Source organism: Mesoplodon bidens, assembly GCF_964165515.1.
Source record: "Mesoplodon bidens genome assembly, chromosome: 18".
Classification (NCBI taxonomy): Eukaryota; Metazoa; Chordata; class Mammalia; order Artiodactyla; family Ziphiidae; genus Mesoplodon; species Mesoplodon bidens.
Genome location: NC_138175.1, coordinates 56,993,962 through 57,016,079, shown reverse-complemented (window position 1 = coordinate 57,016,079; position 22,118 = coordinate 56,993,962). Strand labels below are relative to the sequence as shown.

General features: G+C 60.3%; 2 protein-coding genes across 2 annotated transcripts; one reads left to right on the top strand and one right to left on the bottom strand.

The window, feature by feature from the left end:
* Positions 1–198: 198 nt before the first annotated feature.
* On the top strand, positions 199–3,518 carry LENG1 (leukocyte receptor cluster member 1). Its single transcript, XM_081217428.1, has 4 exons — positions 199–483; positions 1,453–1,635; positions 2,295–2,554; positions 3,223–3,518. The coding sequence occupies exons 1-4, from the start codon at positions 352–354 to the stop codon at positions 3,434–3,436; spliced, it is 789 nt and encodes a 262-aa protein (XP_081073554.1). The 5' UTR covers positions 199–351; the 3' UTR covers positions 3,437–3,518.
* CNOT3 (CCR4-NOT transcription complex subunit 3) lies at positions 3,476–20,501 on the bottom strand. Its single transcript, XM_081217423.1, is given in 18 exon segments — positions 3,476–3,852; positions 5,244–5,369; positions 6,034–6,166; positions 6,368–6,566; positions 6,657–6,756; positions 8,628–8,826; positions 9,711–9,906; positions 9,909–10,242; positions 11,611–11,667; positions 12,142–12,275; positions 12,367–12,586; positions 13,781–13,876; positions 13,973–14,101; positions 14,315–14,404; positions 14,519–14,593; positions 14,844–14,911; positions 15,028–15,102; positions 20,241–20,501. Coding segments are annotated over 17 exon segments (2,280 nt in total). The 5' UTR covers positions 15,053–15,102; positions 20,241–20,501; the 3' UTR covers positions 3,476–3,753.
* Positions 20,502–22,118: the final 1,617 nt, after the last annotated feature.

Below are 22,118 nucleotides of genomic sequence, written 5' to 3'. Positions count from 1 at the left end.
GCGGGACATAAGCCAATCAAATGTGTGTACCTGTGGGTCGGCCCGGCGGGCTCATCCGCGAGAGGACCTGGCGGGAGTGCCAGCCAATCAGAGGCCGCGTTCAGTAGCGTCCGGGCGGGGACACTTGTGATTGACTCAGAATCTGGATAAGAGGCGGTCGCTAGGCGACCCCACGCGCAATTCCGGGCGATGGGAGGTGGGCGTCTCAGCCAATCAACTTTCGCTACAGACCCAGAGGGGCGTGCCAAATAGTCCAGGACCAATCCATGGCCGAGACAGGGAGGGGCCATCCTCTCGCCAATCTGAAGTGCTAGAAGGCGGGCCTGCCAGTCCGTGGACAGCTACGGCGCCATGAATATCTTACCCAAGAAGAGCTGGCATGTCCGGAACAAGGACAATGTCGCCCGCGTGCGGCGTGACGAGGCCCAAGCCCGGAAGGAGGAGAAAGAGCGTGAGCGGAGGGTGCTGCTCGCTCAGCAAGAGGTAAGCTCCCAGTCCGGCCGGGCGAGGCTCTGGGGCGGAGCGCCCAGGCGCCTCGGGAGGGACCGGAAGTGGGGCGGCGCGCAGGCGCAATGCACACCGTGCGGAATTAGGGGCCGGGCTCCCTGGAAGCGTGTGCGGTCTTTTGCGGGGCCCACCTCGAGGTCTCGCAGGTCTTGGTTCTCCCCACTCCTAGAGTAGGAGCTCATGAATAAGAGAAGCCCTGGACAATTCAAGGAAACTTGGACCACTTTTTAGTTTACCTGCACAAACTCCCTATTTAGTAAGCGCCTACTGTATGCTCGCCCCGTGCAGAGCGCTTGACTTGCCAAATCTCTTATGCACTATTCGTTCTTAGAGAGGCTGTCATTTCCATTGTGCGGAGAGGTGAGATGGCTTCAGAGAGGAAGACACAGCGAAATGACAGTGGAACAAGCCAGTTCCGCTCTGTCGGGCGAGCCTTTTGCCTGCACCGCTGCCCACACGCAAACACTAGAGGCTCTCTTTATAACTACTAACCTGTTTGGTTTACACCTAGCTTCCTGTCCTTTGGCTTATCTGATTGTCAACACTGGCTGGGAGGTAGTCAGGGTTTTTAAAATTCACATTTATCAGTAGAAATTGCAAATCAACTGGGGATAGCGACATGGAGCGCTGCCTGGAATTCAGATCACCTGTCCTAATACACGAATTGGCTGCCTTCGTAGCTGTTTTTACTGTGTCACTCGAGATTGGGAACCCCCCTGGTTTACTGTTCGAAAGGTAGCTTACAAACCCAGGCGTCGCCTCATTCCCCCACCCTCTCCGCAGGCTGGGATAGGTGCCTCTTCCGGGCTCCCAGCGCCCCTGCTCCCTTCCTTTACAGCCCCCAGCACCACGGCCTGCGGTTTTCTGCGGTCGGCACCAGGCTCACAGTTCCTGGAGTCACATCTAGGTTCTGAACGTTCTGCCTATACCTTCCTTTTCCCCCAGGCCCGCACAGAGTTCCTACGGAAGAAAGCCAGGCATCAGAACTCACTACCTGCGGCTGAAGCAGCAGCAGCAGGAGCCCCAAGCAGTTCTGGCCCTGTGGATCTGTTTCGAGAGCTGCTGGAAGAAGGGAAGGGGGTGAGCAGAGGCAATAAAGAGTACGAGGAAGAGAAGCGACGAGAGAAAGTAAGTCGGTCTTACCCTCTTCGTCAGAGTCATGGATGGACCTGGGGGAAGGGGAGCACCTTGCCCGTCAGGTGTGACTAAGGAGTGTTTAGGGATATGGTGGGGATTAAACAAGCTAATGTAGGGAACTCAGAACAGTACCAAAACATAGCACTTAAGAGGTGTTGGTTATTGCCGGCAGCTAGGTACAGACCTCTCAGGTCTCTAACTTGCTGTCCAGAGCCTATAGATATTTGGGAAGTGTTAAGGGGCTTTTAAATGTAAATCAGATCCTGTCACTCACCTGCTCTCAGGGATTTCCCATCAAACTCTGAACTTGCCTCCTCCCCCCACCTCGGTCACCCCTCTTCCTTGCTTGCTTCTCTCAGGTTTTTCTTCAGTCGTCTCCCCAAAGATGCCTGCCTTTGAACCCTAACCTAAAGCAGCTCCACCCTGTCCCCTCCTTCCTGTGCTTTTTGTTCCTGAAGCTGCCATTGTGCCCCCGGAGCAGGAGCCCCACACGTACTGGTCTGTTGTGTCCCCAGCACCTGGCAGAGTTGGCTCATGACAGGCCTGTTGGCTCAATGTCTGGTTCTGCCTCAGGAACCTTGGGTGTCCCTGGGTTCCCCAAGAGGAGACACACTTGACAGTCTCACTTCCACATTTTCTGTCTTCCTCAGGAGAGGCAAGAGAAGGCTCTGGGCATCCTGACGTACCTGGGCCAGAGTGCAGCAGAAGCCCAGACTCAGCTCCCTTGGTACCAGCTCCCCCCAAGGCGGGGCGGCCCCCCGTCTGGTCCAGGACCAGATGAGAAGGTCAAGAACCGCCTGGACCCTCTGTGGGAGATGCAGAAACATTTGGGGAAGAAGAGAAAGCACAGTGGTGACAATGGCAGTCACAGCAGAAAGGAAAAGGAGGGACCTGAGAAACGACCCAAAGAGTAAGGAGCCTGGGCCTTGGGGGTTGGCCATGGCCACGTGGGCACCACGGAAGCTCTCTCTGGTTGGGATGGGAGGGCTCTGGGGTCTAGATACGCGTTCTCAACACGTGGTCCAGGGACCCCGGGGGTCCTGACACCCCTTCACGGGGTCTGCGAAGTCAAGCCTATTTTCATAACATCATTTAAATTGTTCACTCTTGTTCTCGGGGTTCCCAGAGGCTACATGATATGAGACGACACCACTGATGTGGCTGGTGGAACATTTGCCTGTGTTAAGATTTCTCAGTTTTTATATGCAAGAAGATAAAATCCACTGAAACAAAGCTCTCTGAGGTTCAGTTTTTGAGACCAGAGTGTGAGAACCACGGGGCCAGAGTAAAAGCAGGTTTGTGTCCCTAGGATGCAGACCCCTGAGTGTAGATCGGGTATACCGACCCGTCTCCTTTCTCCCACAGATGAGGGAATGGGGAGGGCCAGGCTGTGCTCAGAGCCATACAGCCGCTTAGTGGTGGAGGGGCACCCACCTGTAGAGGTGGTGAGGCCAGCTTCAGGGTCCCAGCACCAGTCTGCTTCCCTCCCAGGTGGCAGCTCCCTCCCAGAGGACAGTGGGGGAGGGCGAGGCCTCCTGGGGCTACCAGCTTCCTGAACCAACTCTCGTCTCCTCCCAGACCCCCATCCCTGGACCGGCTTCGAGCTGAACGTCTCCAGCGGGAGGCGGCTGAGAGGGCTCGGGCAGAGGCCCTGCTGGCCCGGATTGGAGGCACGGCAGCCCAGGAGGATCAGCCAGAAGAGGTGGATGATCGGCGGAGGCGGTACAACTCCCAGTTCAACCCCCAGCTGGCCCGGCGCCCCCGCCAGCAGGAAGACCCCCTGGCTCACTGACTCTGAGGGGGGTACAGGAGAGGCTGCTGCTGCCAGCCGTCATATAAAACTATTTATTCATAAATATTTTCCAAAATGAAAATAGGTTTACCAAAAAATGTCCCTCACTGGGGAGGGGAGGAGGGGGCAGCCCTCGCCCCCGGGCCCCCAGGGTGGGGCTGAGAGGAAGAGAAAGCCTCCCGGCCCCCTCCCTGCTTCCTGGGGGAGGGGGCTGCCCTATGGCCTGGGGCCTCCCCCCAGTCTTCCAGGGCAGGGCCCTCACCTGGGCAGGGGGATCAGCATGCGGGGGGAGGGAAGGGTGGAGGGAGGGGCCGGTGTCACTGGAGGTCCCGGTCCTCCAGGTAGCGGTACTCAAAGGTGAAGCCTTCCTTCTTCCGCTGGCCCCACTTCTCGTAGTCAAAGTAGATGTAGGTGCCCTGGCCGGGGGAGAAGGCGGTCAGTGAGTGGACGAGGTGGTCGGGGATCTGGGTCAGACCGACAGAGGGACAGGTCTCAGGGCCATGGAGGAGCCAGGCACCAGGCCAACTGCCCTGCATGCACACGTCTCACTCCACCCTCACAAGGCTCTTCTCAGGTGGGAAATGTTATCCCTCCCGCTTCAGAGGAAGCAGAGGGAGGTGCAGGGAGGTCACGTGCCAGAGGCGGCCTCGACCCCGGCCGGGTACGTGTGCCAAACATCCTATTGCTTCTCTCGATGGCTGTGGCTTTTCGAGCACTGATCACGTGCTGAGTACGTGATGTATGTCCTAGCACGTGATGTATGTCCTAGGGTGGGTTTAGTCTTCACAAAACCCGAGGCCATGGAACAGGCTTGGAGTCTACATACATCCAGGCACGCTGCCAGGACAGACGTTTTACTGGCAACAGCGGTGGTGTGGGAACTTCTGAAGGACTGATGCCTGGAAATACACTAACTTAGAGGATTACTTTGGACCACACCGGGAGGGGACAGGATCTGTAGTTAGTGTCCAAGAAGACAGGGTGGGAATGGGGCCGGGTTCTGAATGAAGGGTGGAAATGCTTCAAAGAACCTGAAGGAATGGAGGAGAGGAGACTGAGTTCCCTGAGGACAAGGCCCTTGTTCAGTGCTTGGCATCAGGTAAAGATTTGGTGGGAAAAAACCACTGTGGAACATACCAACTAAGAGTTGAAATAAAGTACAGCACGCCCGTGACACTACGCAGCAGGCACCGTTTAGCACTTACACGTTATCAACTCATTTAATCCTCGTAACAACTGCATAAAGGTAGGTGCTGTTACCCCGTTTTTACAGATAAGGAAATAGAGACAGATGTTCAAGTGAATTGTCCACGGTCACTTAGCTAGAGCTGGGTTCCAAACCAGGTAGTCTGGCTCCAGTGTTTGGCAAGAAGTGGGAGGTCCCAATCAATCAATTATGAGAACAACAAAAGAGCTTCCCCATCCGTGTTTGCTGAGTCCCTCTCTGCTGGGTGCTGGGGACTGTCAAGGTCCCCGTGCAGTGCAGCCCATGGTCTTGGGTGGGAGACACCACATCCCCCCACCGTGCCAGAGGAGGGGCAGAGGCACAGGCTGTGTGTGCGCCTGGGGAAGGCTCCTCTGAGGAAGGACATGGAGGCTGGGGCCTCTGGGGTGACCGCAAGCTGGCCAGTGAGAAAGGAAGAGGACGGCGTCCCAGGCAGGGCAGACGGCCTGAGGGACCGAGCTGGCTGGAGGTGATGGCGAAGGGAGCGGGCAGCAGGGCTGCCAGTCTGCGTGTGGAGTGGGGACTCTACCCGGACTCAGCCAGCGGGACCAGAGTGGACGGGGCACAGGGAGGGGCCCTCACCTGCTCGAACTCGTCAGTGATGGTCTTGGGCTCCTCGTGCCTCTGGAACCACATCATGTACTTGGTGTGGAATCGCCACGACTGCTTCTTTAGGGCCTTGGCTGCCAGGTACTGTGCCTTAGTGCCCTGGGGAAGGAAGGATGGAACAGGGGATCAGGGGGCCTTGCAACTGGGTGGGGGCCAGGTGGACGGGGCAGGGCGACAGGGCTGACCTTAGGCCCTGCCACAGACCGAGGTTGGGCCGGACAATCCAAGTACGGATGGGCTGGGGCACAAAACGTACCAATGCTGGTCAGGAGAAGGAAAATGAGACAGGAGGTGGAACTTGCTTTCAGAGAAGCTTTGAGAAGGAAGAGAAACTAATCGTGATGAGAGCTGAGAGGAGGCAGTTTAGAAACTCTCAAGGCTGGATGAGGGAGGGGGTCACCGGTGACTCACTGGGCCACGCAGAGGTTGGACAGTTCCCTAGCGGTCCCCAGGGAGGCCCGAGTACGTGCCAGCGAGCAGCGTGCTGGCACAGTGAGAGTCACTGGGACGGGCACCGTGGGGCTGGGCTCCCTGGGTGCCGCGCTAGACCAACCCAGCCTCAGCCTCAACGGACCTGACACATCAGCACTGGAGTGGGGACAGGGAGGGGTCTGGTTTGGGGGGGGCAGGACTGGGGGAGGGGAGGGGTGCGGTCCCGGTGGCCGCAGTGGGGCACCCACCTCACCCCTCCAGCCCGAGGGGGGACGGCGGCGGTGGCGGCGAAGCCGGGGGGCCCGAGGCTGCCCCGGGGGCCCTGCTGTACCTCCAGATAGTAGAAGATGAAGAAGAGCGTCTCAGTCGACAGCCGCTGGTAGAACTCCACAGTGTCCGAGTGCGGGGGCGGCATCTGGTGGTGGTAGGGGGGCGTCGGGCAGGGGTTCCGGGGGAGGTACTGCCTGTGGGGGGACGGACGGTCAGTGCTGGTGTGCGGCAGCCCCCGGCCTCCCTGCCTTCTTCTCTCCTCTCGTGGATCAAAGGGAGCGTCTCAGGCACCACATCACCCAGCATTACCGCCTCAGTCCCCGTGTCCTGTGGGGAGCCCAGGTCAAGGCTCCCTCAGACACAGGGGCCCGTACCCACCCCGCGTGGCCCCTCACCGGATACGCTCAGAGTCTGAGGGGTGGGGCATGTGGTGCCAGGCGGCCTCTTCCATGGCCTGCTGGTAGAGCTGCTCCTTGGTGAGGGGCACAGGCCCCAGGGGACACACACCCAGCGACAGCGGTATGTTCACCTCCGACAGCTGCAGGGCTGGCTGGGCCGAGGCCGGGGGAGCTGACGTGCTGCTCAGGATGATGTCTGCGGGGAGGGCAGAGGTGGGGCCGGCAAGCGGTGAGGCTGGTGCGTCCGGCCCCTCCTGGATGGCCCGCCACACCCCCGGACGCTCACCTCGCTCAGTCAGGTGCAGGGTGGGGACGGGGTCCTCGATGCCGGAGCTGATGGCTGCCCGCTCTGCCATGGACTTCAAAGAGCTCAGAGGCTCAGGGGCCTAGGGAGGGAAGAGGTGCCTGGCCTGAGGTCCAGGGCCAAGGGCTGGCACTGGGTCCTCGTGGGCCCCGGCACCCTCGCCTGCTCTGGTGGGGCTTCCCCTAAGCCAAGGCCATTAGTGTTAAGAGTACATCCACTGCAGCACCTAACAACGGGGAGAAAACCTGGACACGACCAAGTGTCCACTGACAGAGGGGCGCCTGGCACGTGTGGACCCTGCTGTGCAGCCCCGCGACAATAACACACCAGCGGAGAGCCGGACCACCACCGCCGTCACAGAACCTGCAGCAGCTCCCACTTGTCTGCACGCCTACACGCTGGGAGGAGCCCGCCCACTGCTGGCTGCCCCACGTGCGTCACTAAGACCCCCTGCCCCTCTCCGCGGCCGCCAGCCACCGCTGGCCACTGGCAGTCGCCTTCCACTCCTCTCGCCACCCCAGTCCCCACGCCCTTCAGTCACCGAGGCCTTTCTTCCCTCGGATGCACCTGCACTGCGGGCCTATCCTCTGCCGCCCAGACCTTCACACCCCACACTCTCCTGGTCTCACAGGCCCCCGAGGGACCTTTCCAGCCATGTCTTTCTCTGTCATTTTTCTACTCAAAACCTTTCCACCACTCACCCACTAATTAAAAAAAAAAAAAATGTCGTGGACCTGTTTTGAGAATCTCAAGGCTCATTTTTTCCCCCAGAAAAATGCACACACTGAATTTCCTGTCTGTCGTATTTCTAAACTTTCGGTGCTCACTCTGAGGCAGAAGCTCTCCTGAGAGCCTTATGAGGACTATTCCCAAGCATCCTATTGTAGCTGAGGAGTGACTGTGATTACTTCCATTTTCCAGATGAAGGCAGGTACAGGAGGCAACGCAGGGCTTGGACCCTGACAGTGGGGCCCTCGTCATCCTGCCTCCTGTGGAAGTGAAGTTAAAACACACTGGCCCAGGGACTTCCCTGGCGGTCCAGTGGTTAGGACTCCGCACTTTCACTGCGGAGAGCCCGGGTTCAATCCCTGGTCAGGGAACTAAGACCCTGCAAGCCACGTGGTGTGGCCAAAAAAACAAAAAACCCCAAATAAACCCCAAAACACACTGCCCAGATGGTCACCCCACGTCCTGCTGCTGCCCTTTCAGACTCTGGCCCTGCAGCCAGCCTGCACCCCGTTCCTCTCGCCTCCGCTGAACCCTGCTTCCCAGCCTTCTAACTACAGCTCTGGCATCAGCCCCTCGTAGAACTCCAGCCCGGGAGAGCCACTTCTCCCTGTCAGCCCCGCCTGCCACTGTGACCCCACACGACCTGGCCCCGGTTCCACCTCAGAAACCTTGCTGGACTGCCTCCCCAGGTTAAGTCAGATGCACGCACGTGGGTCCACAGCACCCCGGCCCCCACCCCACCCAGACACGCCCGCCATACAGTCCCACTCTGCTCCCTGTACGGAAGGTGGGAAGTGGCTACGTTTACCCAGCACAAAGTGGCTCAGAGCAGACATCAAGTATTTTCTGGACTTAAATGTTTTTGTAGAAGGCAAGAGGGCGGTGAGCTCTGGATGGTGGGTCATGTGAAGTAATACGTCTTATGGGGAGAAATGACCGAGGGCTGGAAGGAGGGCAATGACAGTGGACACCCGGGGACCGAGCAAGCCAGGAGCAAGGAAAGTGCCCAGAGGGACAGAGACCCAGGTGGGGGGTGGCAGAGAAGCCCGGAGATGATGTGAGCACGCAGGTGTGCCAGGGGAGAGAAGCCAGAGCGACACAGCGAGGGCTGGAGGTGGAGATGGCAGGTAGAGACCTGCAGCCAGGGGACAGCGACCATCTGCAGTGGAGACACAGGGCCAGGACAGAGAGGCTCGGGGCCCGCCGGGGATGTGCGGGGCCCACCTTGATCTCCGGGGCAGCGCTGAACTGTGGAGGTCCATTGAGCAGGGCGCCGGCCGCCTTGGCCTCGCTGAAGCTGGGTGTCGGGGAGCTGGGAGGGTTCACAGGTAGTGGCACCAGGAGACTGGGTCCCCCCGAGTTGTTCCCTGAGCCTGGGGCCACGCCCCCAGCCCCCGTTGGGGCTGTCGCATTGGGTTCCTTCCTGGGGAGGGGTACAAAGGGTTGGAGGCTCAGAGGAGGGTCCCCAACAGCGGGACGGACAGGAAGACTTGGGTGATCGGGGGAAGGAGTCAAAAAGGGAGAATGCACAGAACATGGGGCCAGCTGAGGGGCGCAGACAGGAGAGAAGCTCTCTGGGCGAAGGGAGAGCCGTCCCTCGCCATCACTTCCCACTAAAGGGCTGTGGAGGTGGGAACAAGCATTCTCAGGACGCTCCCAGAGACCACACGGCTAAACGTTCTCTAGGAAGCAGGTGGGACCACTTCTTACGCGGAGTGGCCCGTGTAGGAGGGGGTGGGAAACAACCACACAACAGAGCAGCCCACCTAGAGCCCAGGGGTGAGGCACCCGGGGAGGAGGAGGGAGGGAGGGTCCGGGGAGGTCTTCCCCGTGTCCCACACAGGACGCTGAGCTCTGGGAAATGGTCTGACCTACAATCTGGAGGGGTGGCTGGGGAGAGGACGGACGACTGGGATCCTTCACTGTGAGAAGTGGACACTGAGCCCCTGACGGAGTGAGGAAGGCCCTGGGGCAGGACACAGAAAAGGGAGGAGGCGGAAGGGTACAAGACTCCTGCAGGAAAGGGAGAGCCAGAGCGTTCCAACGGGTCACCGGGGGGACTCTGAGAACAATCCCACTCAGGCGAGCAATGTTCTAGGGCAGAGCTGGGGGACACACGTATACGATACCCCAGCTGGGAAGAAGTCGGGACCCAGCACCTAAGCGGGTGGGAGAGAGCTCTGGGCGGGTCCCCACTGGCAAGGGCAGGGCGCGTGTCTGCACCATGTGGCGACCGTGAGGGCGGCCCCGTGCCTCCTTGCACCAAAGGCTGCCTGTCCCCAGCCCTGCCCGAGGCCGGACACTCACGAGGTGCTGGGAGGTGGGTTGTGGGGGCCAGACGGGGGGCCCAGGGCCTGGCTGTTGGCACTGCTGCCCCCGCCGCTGCTGAGAGCCACCTCTGCCGGGCTGTCTGCCACTACTGAGCTGTAACCTGGGGGAAGGAAGAGGGGCTGAAAGGGGCCTGCGGCAGCCACCCCAGGACCCCCCGCCCGGCCGCCTCCCACTTACTGGTGGCGCCGTTCTGCTTGCCTCCGCCTCCGCCTCCGCCGGGCTGCACGCTGGGGGGCCGGGGCTGCGCGGGGCTGGGCCCACTGGGAGCTGGCGGGGCCACAGCCTGGGCGTAGGGGGCGGGCGTGCCCGAGTTGTGGCTGGGAGCTGGGCTGGCCTTGGCGCCCAGGGCGCCTGGGGGTGCTGCCGGGGCAGGGGCCCCGTTGTTGCCAGGGGCGGTGCTCAGGGCAGAGGCGGCGGGCGGGGGGCCGGAGGGGTAGCTTGGCGGCACAGCTGGGGACTGAGGGTGCTGGCTGCTGTGGACAGGCTTGGAGCCGTTTTTGGCTGGAGACTGCAGGTGGGAGGGAGGAGAGGGTCAGGACCCAGTGGGCCGCAGGTCTCACCAGCCTCCCGCACACCCCTCCCCGGAACAAGGCTCCATCCTCGGTGCTGGCCTTGCTGCCCCTCCCTGGGGACCCAGATGACCCCCATTCGCCCTCATGGCTTCAACCTCCACCTTCATGCGCACAACACTCGTGCACTTCTAGCCTGCATCCAGCTTGCTATGTCCTGCCTGGACATCCCCACGATGTCCCACAGGGATCTGAGACACCACTTGGGTGTAAGAGAAACCCATCCACCTGATGACAGGGGAGTAGTGGGAAACACATCAATGGCCTCACTAAGAGGTTAGCTGGACCCAGCCAGAAGTCCAAGGGGAGAAGAGAGGACAGCTAAAAATAGGATAGTAATTCTGAATGTCACTTAAAGCGTCCCAAAAGCAACTCAAGGGGCCGTTAATGACCAATACCCCACAAAGCACGTGGGGTAACGTGCCCACGACAGCCCGCGGCTGAGCTGCTGACCATCTCTCTCAAGCCTACCCAGCTGCCGTCCTCACCGCTTCCTGGACCCACCCTGAGGCCCCACGGGCACCTCACGCTCACTCCGCACCAAGCAGGACTTGCAACCAACTCCTTCCCAACACCACGCATGGTCACCCGGGTCCCACACCAGCCTCATCAATTCTGCCCTCAGGGTCTCCCTCAGGACCAGCCCTCCGATGAGCCCACAGAGGGGTTTCAGGCTTACTTTCCTCCTGCCTAAAGACAGCATTCTGGTGCAGCAGCATTTCCTAAAGTGTGCTGCTGCCCTGGGAGACGTGAGCAGAATCCACAAGGCTCACTAAGGAGAAAAAACTCTCAGAGGCACTTCCCCTCTTAGAAACTTGTGATGTGCACCATCTGCACAGCCAAGGCCCAGAGCACGCCCAAGAAAAGAAACCTGTGTGGTTTTTGACCTATCACTTCTGGGGCTTGCTGGGCCCTTTCAGAGCTGGTCCACCTGGTGTGGGCCCCCCAGCCCGACAATCTAAGGTCCTGCGCTCGCGGTCAGCCCAGCGGACCTGGCTGGGCTCACCTCTGCACACTTCCGCGTCCACCACGACTGGCCTCTGTCTCCTGCTGCGGCCCCACACGGGAGTGTATCTTCCTCTAATGCCCAGGGCAGACGCCCTTCCCAAGAAGCTCCTCCCGACCACAGCACCAGCCACGCACCTGTCTGCCTTCCCATCAGTACTGCAGGCCTCCCTCAGGGCAGCGTGACCCACCGCGTCCCCAAAGCCCAGCACGGGGGCCATACTCAGACCTCAGTAAGCCTCTGGAAACCAGCGAATGAGCGAGTGCTGGGCCCATCAACGTCCGACGCCCATCGGACCCACCTGGCTGATTTCACTATCCGTCGAGCGTCCCCTTTTCTTGTCATCTTCAGAGTTTTCCTGAGGTTTGAAAGGTGCAGTCAGAAACCTGTGTGTCTCTAGGAACCTGACAGAGTCTCCAATCTCCGAACCCCTGGACCTGAACCCAGCTGACCTACCTTCCAGCCCCAGAGCTGTTCAAGCCCCTATGACCTTCATCTCACTAGGGAACCTACCTAAACCCTGCCCCTTAGGGTGCTTGTCTTCTGGGGGCCAACACCACGTGCCAGGCTCTTAAGGGTCCAGGAACCTGCTCTCCTTCGAGAATCCAACTCTCCATCCCTTCCCAGGTGTCCAGTGCCCAGGCTCCTCGGCACCCCAGGCACCAGCCTCCTTCCTCCACACCCAGGACCCACGTGTGGCCCTAACCGCCCTATCGGCAATCTACAGCCCTTGGGGCCCAGACCCTGGATACCGAGGTTCTCCTCCTGCAGGACATTTCCTCAGCCCCCAGCCCCCGTGTCCTCCTTGGAGACGCAGACCCACAGGCCTCACCGTGGTGCAGTTGGCTGGGCTGGGTGGGATGGGCGAGCTGGAGGTGGTCGAGGTGGGCGTGCTGCTTGACTGGTTGAAGATCTCATCCTCCATGTGACTGTGGCTGGGTGGGGAGGTGGCGACCAGCGCCTGTGCTGTGGGGGCGTGCAGGCTGTGTGAGCTGGGGGGGACGCCTTCCCCCAGGCCTCCACCACCCTTCACCCGCAGGCCAACCCCGGGCCTCACGAATGTCCTCGAGGTCCAGGTCGTCGTAGAGGAACTCGTTCTCCTCGAAGTCGGGGTCCTGGGACGAGTCCACGTAGTACTCAACGTCGTCCTTGATCTTGCGGATGGCATCCACGAGGATGGAGTCGTTGTCCAGCATGCGCAGGATGGTCTCCAGCATGCGCACGTGGTAGCGGTGCTTCTCGATATGCCGCTTCAGGCCCTCGATCCGGTCCTGCTTCTGCTGGCGAGCCCAGGGCCAGGCTCAGGGGCTGCAGGGCCTGCCCTGCCCCTCCTGCCCCCACAGAACCCGTCCTCAGTCCCTGACCCTGGTGGAGACCCAGAGGCCCCACTCCAGCCCCTCCGGGGTCTGCCCGCCTTGACCCCTCAGGGATCCCGCAGCTCCTCCCACCCCGACATCCCTGAAAACTGCTGAAGGAGCCAGGGATCCCAGCGTCTCCCCTACAACGTGGCCCAATCTGCACCCCGCCTGACCATCCAGCCCACCCACCAGCTCCGACCACCTTCTGGGATACAGGAGCACAGCCGCCCCTGTCTTGCTCTAACAGTAATAATGGCAATCCCCGTTTGGGGCAAGCTCGTTGTTTACAACTCTGAGCATCTGTCACCACCATGACCCCCATCCCCATCCACGTGTCCCTAAGAGGAAGCCCAGATTCAGAGGCCTGTCCCCTAGGCTCCATCCCGAGGCCCCCCCCCCTTTAGGATTTGACATCCTAGCCCCAGTTCCAAATCCCTCCCGTCTGCAAGGACCTCCCTCCAAGCCCACGCACGCTTCCAGACTCCTCAGTCTCAGACCCCCAACTCTGGCACATCGCCGCCCCCGGCTTCCCGAGGAGCCAGCTCTGTCCCCCGTACTTCCCGGGTCAATACACAGAGACAGTCTGCAGCCCCAGGAACTCGGACCCTACAACCCTGGCTTTCTGGAATCTGGGTCCTGAGCCCTGGCTTTGTCTCAGACCACTCTTCTCCTCAGGCGCAATGAGACGCTCCTCCGTGCCCCGCCTTGTCCACACCCGCTGTCCTCTCCTTAGCACCCGGGCCCTCTAGGTGCTGTGAGGCAGCAGCCGCAGCTCCTCAACCTCCCCGCCCTGGGCGGCCCTCGGGTCTCACACTTACTCTGTGACCCAAGCAGAGCTCAGCATCTTCCCCCAAAGGGCTCCTCTTCTTGTCTGCCCCAATGTTTACCCAGACACCCAGGTGGGACCCTGGAGTCTGCCTCACCTGTTCCCTGCACGCCACACCCTCCAGTCAGCTGCTAAGCCCTCCCCATCCCACCCCCTGACCCCCTAATCCCAGCTGCCGGCCCTGCCTGCCTCAGGAGCCCAGGCCCTGACTCCCGCAGCCCAGAGAGCCGGCCTCTCCTGATGGCCAGCCCATCTCTGTTCTCTGGGCACAGGGGCCCCCCACTCACATCCTTGTCGCCCTTCTTCTTGCGTGTTTGCACCGACAGCGACTCCACTTCACTCTCAAACTGGTCCACCTGCATGTTTAGGGTGTCGATGGTATTCTGGGGGTGGGAGGGGAAAGGCAAGCGGTCAGCCAGACTCCTCTCCTACCGCCAGGGTCCGGGCCCCAGGTCACCTCCTCCTCTCCCCTGACTCACCGTGAGCCACTGGCCGACCTCCTCCTTCTCCTTCTGGGCAGGGTCCACCTTCTGTGCCAGGCCCAGGCCCTCCTTGCTGTAGGCTTTGGTCTTGGTCTCTCGCTCCACAACTTTGAACCGCTCCATTTGCTGTGGAGAGCACAGTCGGAAGGGCGATCCCGGAGGTGGGAGAGCAGCTGACTCAGGGCCAGTGGACACTCAAACCGGAGCCCCACTCTCAGGTTCCCAGCCCTTCGCCTCCCACCTTCCCCAGGTGCAGAGACCTCACTCTTCTCGGGACCTCTGGGGACCCAGGCATCCGACCCCCCCACACCTCTCAGGTAGCAGACTCTGGGCTCCTACCGTCTCAATGAGCTTGCGGTTGTCTATAAGCTGCCTCTTGTCCTTGATCTCATTGGATGCTACCCAAGTCTTGATCTGGTCCCTCAGCCGCTGGAGGTGGGAACAGCAAGACACTCAGGACCCAGGCGCCGAGGCCCCCGCCCCCTCCTCTCCCTGTTCCCCCCGCCCTCAGGACACAGGAGTGCGGGCCCCCAGCCCCCTCACTTGAAGCTTCTTAATCTCCTTCTTTAGATCAGCCTCATACTTTTCTTTCTGGTTCGCGTTGGCTGCATTGTGGAGCTGAGGGATGGAGAGAATCCAGGAGTTTGTGTGGTTCTGGCTGCCCTACTGCCCACTCCAGTCTCTCTCTGCGGGCCGGGGACTCTGGGGACAAGCCCCCCAGGACCCATCCACCTCAGAGCTGCTTCCCTGAGGTCCCTGGCACCTGGACACGCGGCCCTCTCCCTGGCTGGCACTCAGGACTCCTCAGCTGTGTCCCGCTCTCTCCTCCCCAGAGGCCCACCCGGAGCTTCAGGCCCAGCCCCCGTACCTTCTGCCAAATATCTTCAAACTGCTCCACGCCCTCGGACACCTTCTTGAGGCAGCGATCAATCTCACCTGGCCAGGGAGGAAGGCAGGCCGTTAGCATCCTGCCAAGGCAGCAGGGATCCAAAGAGGAGTTCCGAGGAGCGTGAGCACGTGGCCACACAGGCAGCAGGCAGTGGACCTAGTACCTTGGAGTTTGCGCTTGTCCGCCATCTTCCCTGCCCTACAGACGCACTCTCTTCATACTCTCTTGGAGAAGGACGCTGCTGGGAGAGATTGGGAAGGAATACACATTTACTCCCTGGCTGGTCCAAACCCAGAGACGTGAACGAGGTTGGGAATAGGGTGCATGGGATAGAAAGGGGAAGATGCATTTACTATCTGATGACAGAGACTGGGCCCAGTTCTCCTTTTGCTGCCTTGACTGACCAGCACAGGGTCTGGTCCAGAAAAGGACTCTGGAAGTTTGCTGAAAGAAGGAAATAGATATACTTTTGGGGGCTTCCCTGGTGACGCAGTGGTTGAGAACCCACCTGCCAATGCAGGGGACACAGGTTCGAGCCCTGGTCCAGGAAGATCCCACATGCCGCAGAGCAACTAAGCCCGCACACAACTACTGAGCCTGAGCTCTAGAGCCCGCGAGCCACAACTACCGAAGCCCACGCGCCTAGAGCCCGTGCTCTGCAACAAGAGAAGCCACCGCAGTGAGAAGCCCGCGCACCACAACGAAGAGTAGCCCCTGCTCGCCACAACTAGAGAAAAAGCCCGCGCACAGCAACAAAGACCCAACGCGGCCAAAAATAAATAAATACGTAAATAAATAAGATATATTTTTGTGTGCCTCTGACCCAGGAAGTGGAAAACTCCTATAGCATGGAGCACTTTCTCCCCAGATGATACTCAAAAGGATTTTTTAGAGCAGGAAAATGTCATGCAGCACACAGCTGCCTGCTAAGGACAAAGGCCTTAGACCTGGAGACCACAATTCCCATAGAGAAGTCAAGCACACAGGTGACCAGAATCCTAACACAGGGAGAGGTTACTCCTCAGACAAGTCAGGAGACAAAGAATTTTGCATCCCATGGAGAAGGGCCCGATACCATTTATACGTGTATCAGTTGTAAGGAACAAAGGGGAAGTGTAGTGGGGGGACATGGAAGATGCCTACAACTGTGAAAGCTAAACCCACCCACACAGACATGGCTGGCTCCCAAGTAGAAGAGGGCTTTAGGCCTCTGACAAGTTTATTCCAGAGAAGGATTCTTAAACCAAAGGAGATAATACTCCTAACCCAAAGAGGGTGACACCAAAAAGGGTTAGAGGTTTGGGGGCAGAAAGCATCACTCGAAAGAAGAGCAGGAGAAAAGAGAACTCTTACAAAGATGAGAGGATGAAAGGGAACCTGAACTGTGAGGGAGGTATCAGCACACACGAAGGACTTACATGCCAAGTGCACTGCCGGCAATGCAGACTCAGGGAAACACAAACCCGCAGACAAGCACCCAATACTGAGAGACATGGGCACCTCCATCCTAAAGGAAGTTACATGCCACCCAGAGGGGACTGAGGTCAAAGGGGAGTCACCAGAAGCTTTCGCCCAGGGGGAAGCGGCACCTTAGGGCCTGACACCAAGACCAGGAGAGATGGGGAGCCTCGGGGAGGGAAGGCTATGCCGTGCTGCAGGAGGTCCCCGCTCCCAGCGAGGGGGCCTCTACTGAAAAGCATGGCTTCCTGAGATCTGGGGAGTGCCCACTCTACAGGCCTAGGGCAGCGTGCCCCAGAGCAGCCCCAACTGCCCAGGCAGAAAGAGCCCTACACGGAGGACTCAGAGCCTTAACCCAGAGGGAAGTCACAGCAAGAGGGCCCCCACCCACTGGAAAGGGAACGCAAAGAAGAGTCCGGCCCAACAGAACCTTCCACAGTGACAGAAACATTCTCTATCTGTGCCACTGAACGCTCGACAGCTCCAAATGTGGCTAGTGCAACACAGAATGGAATGAAAAATTTTTCTGCTAACTAGTTAAAATTTAAATCACACGTGGCGAGCAGCTACCAGTGGCACAGGGTATCAGAGAGCACGCCTTAGAACCAGAAGCCCATGTGACAGGGCTGGCCCTCAACCTCAGAGCAGCGTCCTCCACAGGGACCCACTTGGCATGACGGCAGACCTTTGACTCGGGGGAGCGTGGATCTCCCCCGTAAAGGAGCAAGCAAGAGGAATGGCAGCACCCTTGGCCCAGGGCTGGCTGACATGCCAAGGTGGGGTCCAATCCCAACACGGGAAATTCCAGCTCCAGGAAGGCGAAGCAGCCAGAAAAAGGATTCAGGAGAGAGTTGCACAGAAGGGACTCAAACTGAGGTGGGGCAAGCGCCTTTGATCTGGGAGCTCACACAGGGGCCTGGACCCCAACACTGAGGTGTGCAGGGGAGAGTCTTCACTCCAACACCCCAACGCTGAAAAGCCTCTTACTGCCCAGGGGTGTGGGGGGGGGTACAGGAAGCTAAGACAGGCGCTTATACTCCCGGCCTCCGTCCCAGGAGCCCAATGCTGGGGGGCATGGCCGGGTGCTCCAGCTCAGAGGGACAGGACGCCCAGTTTACACCCCTAAACAAGGCACTGCACGCTTTAGGGAGGGGAGGCTTTCTCCAAGTCCCCACACTGAGTGGGCTGGGACACCCAGCCCAGTTGAGGAGTTGATACCTTCCAGAGGGGGCAACAGACGGTGGAAGCAGGAAGTCCTGAAGGAGTCGGAAGCAAAGTGCCAAGGGAACAAGAGCCCCAGCCGGGGGAGTGGTGTTTCAGACAGAAGCTCAAAGTGGACGACAGCTGAGACCGGGAGGCCTGCCCCGAGGAAGGCAGCTCCTCCAGAGGAGGGCAAGTACGCCGGGCCCAGGTGCTCGCACCCCTAGACAGACCGGGCACTGCAGCGCGCAAGGGCCTTAGCGGCAGAGACAACAGCCCCCCTCCACAGAGAAACCCCACCGCAAGAGGGTGCCTGTACCTTAGATCCCCAGCAAAGGACCAGAAAGGACGCTGGAGCCTGAGTCCTGAAGCAGAGATGCCCTCACAGAAGAGTGCCATGCCTGGAGGGCTGGGAGCCCCACCGCTCTGGGAGGGTCCACCAAGATGCTCCAGGGAAGGTAACCACGGCAGGCCCACTCTGAGACAGGCAGGCATCTCAGGGAGAGCGGACCTGGTGTCCTCACCGCGTGGAGTCTCAAACGGCACCGAGGAATCTGGGAACCTTGGCCCCGGAGACTTAACCAAAAGACCCTGTCCGAGAAGGCGGCACATCCCCACGAGTAAGGAGCTTACACTGAGGGGGTGGGCAGGGTGAGCAGTGTGCCAGAGCCACAAGAGCCAACGGCACAAAGTGAGGGGCTGAAAGTAACAAAGAGCCCCCAACGTCACCTCAGGGGAGATGACACTGCCACACAGAGAGGCCTCATGAGAAGTAGGGCAGGAGGAGCAGAAAGCTTAGTCCTGGGGAACCAAGCCAAGCGGTCCCTGATCCTGGGGCTGTCACGTGCCGATACACAGCAGCCTTGAACCATGGGGAGAGATCGGGCCTGCTGGGAAGTGATGCTGGAAGGCCACACAGAGATCTGAGAGGCCGGAAGGTGGATGTATTAGGTCCTGGGGCAGAGGGAGTTATCTCCCCACTGCGAGGCCCAGTACCAAGGGTGGGGGACTGGAAATCCCACCTGGGAAAGGTTACGGCAGAGGAATCTTTAGTCCTGGGGAAGGTGACAACAGTGGGGTCGCCCCCTCAAGTCTCGGGGATCTCACACCCCCACGTCAAGGAACCTGTGCCTCAGGAGACGGCAGAAGCCTAGTCCCACCCAGTGGGACATCACAAGCAGGGGCTGAAGCATTAGCCCTGGGCACCAACACCTGAGAGGGTCCTTAGTCCCACAGGAGGGGACACACAGAAAGGCAGAGACACTTCAAATCCAAGAGTGGCCAATACAGGCAGGAACCTTACCCCTGGAGGAGGCAACCCTGGGAGGCTCCTCGTCCTGGAAAAAGGCACCACTCCAGCCCCCAAACCCCACACCTCACAGTACAAGAACCTCAGCTCTAAGAAGCCTTACACTCCCAGGGGGTTCTAGCAGGGTAGGCATGGGTGGGGATGAGCCCTGGTTCTACGACTGTTACACCAAGAGGGTTCTCCAGTGCCGGGAGGCTCACACCCCCGCAACCCTAGGGGAGCACCGAGGGGGTGGGATCCTTGACCCCAGGAAAGACGACACCCAGTGGAGCCACTGATGTGAATATGCAGATAGAAGCCTCAGACCGAGGGAAGCAACAGCCTACACGGTGAGGGCAGTGGCGGAAGGACAGGAGCATCAACCTCGGGGGAGGTGACGGCCCCCGAGCTAACAGGCAGCTCCCGCGTGGACCCAAGGCTGCTGGCGCTGCCCACAACGAGAGGTCATTAACAACGTGGAGAAAGCGGGAACCTGGGAGGTGCCACCAAGAGAGAACCAGGTACCTGAGACCCAGGGGAGCTCAACAGCCCCACCAAAAGGACCCCGAGGCGGGAGTGACATCGAGAGGAGGCCCACACCGGGAGGGGGGTGGGCAGAGTCTGGATCCAGGCAGAGCTCGCATCCAACAAGCCAGAGGCCGATACCCAGACCCAAGGAGTAAGAGCTGAGGCCTGAGCGGGTAACGCCGAGGACAATCCTGACTCTCCAAGGGGTAAGGCCTGGGCTGTGGGATGTGGAAGCCTTAGACCTGGGGAACTTTTCACTACAGAGGCGGAAACTTGGGCTGAGGCTCCAACTCCTGGAGGTGGCCTCTTCACTCCAGGGCAGTTCATCCCCCACCCCATCCCCAAAGAGGAGAGTGGCGCCCACGGTTGGAGGGGAGCGCTGGCCCCGGGAAGGCTGACCCCCTCTCGCCACGGGGGTCCTCAACCAGGGGACTCGCAGCCCCACACCCACGCGGAGGGGGCAGCCTCGCCCGGAGACCGCCCCCCAGCACAGGGACTGCTGCCGAGGGGGGCAGGCACCTGAGCCCCGAGAGGGCGGGCACCTGCGGCCAAGACGCCTCCATCCTTCCAGCGAGGAGCCAATACCGACGCGGAGAGGGGCGGGCACCTCGCACCCTCACACCCCACGGGGGCCCGACGCGGACGCCGCGCGGGGCCGGGGTCGCGGGAGGACCCCCGGGTGCCGCCGAGGGGCGTGGAGGAGGGAGCGGGGGCGGGGGAGCCGCGCACCGCCGGGCCGACGGCGAGCACCGGGGCCGCGCGGTGGCGGGGGCGCCGCGCCGGGGGCGGCCATATCGCGACAGGCGGCGGGGTGGCAGGGGCGGGAGGCGGCGGGGAAGGCGGCCGACGGCGCCGGGGGAGGAAGGGAAGGGGTCCGGCCCAGTCGAGCCTGACGCTCTCACCACAGGAGCTGGCGCCGCCGCTGAGGAGCGTATCGCGACAGGCGGGGGAGGCGAGCGCCCGCCGCCTTTTTCTCGCGCCCCGGGCCCGGGCGCTATCGCGATAGCGGCGCGAAGCGGAAGTGGGGTGGGGGGAAGTGGGCCCGGGGTTGTTCTGACGACGGGGGTCGGGGCTCAAGGGAGGCCGCGGCGTCTGCCGATGGCTCCGCGGAAGCTGACCGGGCCCGGTCCAAGATGGCGGCGGCGGAGGAGGCCTCCCCTCCTCTCTTCTCGTCTCTGGCGCCGACCCGCCCCCGAGCCCCGAATATAGGCCTGTCATTGCTCCGGCCGCACGTCGCTCTTGCCCCTCGTGCGCGTCCTATTGGTTCTTGGCGGCGATGCGGCCGGCCCCCTCTCGTCGATTGGGCAATGTCTCCAAGGCGCGGCGTTCGATTGGTCTCCTGCGCGGGCTGCTAGGATTGGCTCAGGTTTTCTTCCCCGCTCCTCCACCTCCTCCCGCCTCGGGGCACAACACGCCAGCGCGAGGACTCGTGCGTCAATCCAGAGACCTGTGTCGTGTTGATTGGATACACCCGCCCCCTTCTCGTAAGCCAATTGGTCGGGGGGAGGAGCTAGGCTGATCAGGGGCGGGAAGTCGTCCGTCAAGTTTGGAGCCGTTTTCAATTGGTCGTGGGGGTACATTCTGCCCTGAAGTCATTGGCTGGTCCAGGAAGTGGGTGGGGAAAGCGGAGGAAGGCATGGAGAGTGGGCGATAGAGGCCGCGTACCTAATGGGAGAGAGACAGGTGCCTTCAAAGCGGGGGCCGGGCTGAAGTCATCTGCCAATGAAGACAGCCCCTGGGCTGGTAGGGAGGAGCCGGGAAAGAGGGTCCACCCCTCTTCTTCGTTGGCCCTGTTATCGTTCCTCCCAGAGTGTCCAATAGTTTGGCGAGTGGGCGGTAACCGCTCCTAAGGCGTGTGAAACGGGGCGTAGCAGGCAGGCTTGGAACCTGGGTGCATCCCTCCACCTCCCTTGGGTCCTGGCCGGGCAGGCCGGTCCCTGTCTGTGAGCTACACAGTCTTCAGGTGCCTGTATTTGGCATATCTTTGAGACACAGAGGAAGGGAGAAAAGGAAGGAAGCAGGAGACGATGCCCCAAGTCACTGGCATCACGCATAGCTGAATTGGTTGGGAAGCGCCATGGAGGCATGGAGTATTTGTCCTGCTTCTGTGTGGTTACGTGACCGTGGGACAGTAATTCTCCTCTGCGCCTCCATTTCCCTGGTGTTGTGAGGACGCCGCAGAAGGTACAGATGAGAGTCCCTGTTCCCTTTCCGCGGCTGCCTCCTAACGCCTACTGGTCCTTCAGATCTCAGCTCAGTGGTCTTTTCTAGCGGGAAAACTTCCCTGACCTCCTGTGCTGAGTGCTCACGTGAGCCCTGTTCGTTCGGATTTACTTTTGCACGTATACTGTCATTTTCTTAATTATTTGAATCTCCCCCTCCGGATTTTTGCATCCCCAGCGCTTAGCAGCAAGAAGCACTCAGTAACCGTTTGCTGAATGAATACCTGGGTGAATACGGGGAATGACCTGTGGTTAAAACTTGCTAGGCACTGGTGCTCTGGCAAACCAGGAGGCATTTGCCCTGGGTCACACAGTCAAGATGGGAAGTCGTTTCTGCCCATCTCCTCTAGGCGGAGGAAAGTAAGATAAATCCAAGGGAAATGCAAGTGAGAACTGCATCAGAATCGCCCGTGGCAAGTCAGGCAATGCTTATAAAAACGCAGTGCTCTTAGGCCCACACAGATCTGGGGAGTGAAGCCTAGGGATCTGTATTTTTACAAACTTCCTGGGTGATCATTAGAGGTCTTTTAAAAAAAATATTTATTTATTTGGTTGCGC

Bases quoted from the DNA above. Each gene is read 5' to 3' on its own strand.
- LENG1 (XM_081217428.1), top strand. From the start codon at position 352: ATGAATATCTTACCCAAGAAGAGCTGGCATGTCCGGAACAAGGACAAT. The intron at 1,636-2,294 runs GTAAGTCGGTCT...TGTCTTCCTCAG, and splicing joins AAGAGAAGCGACGAGAGAAA to GAGAGGCAAGAGAAGGCTCT. The intron at 2,555-3,222 runs GTAAGGAGCCTG...GTCTCCTCCCAG, and splicing joins CCTGAGAAACGACCCAAAGA to ACCCCCATCCCTGGACCGGC.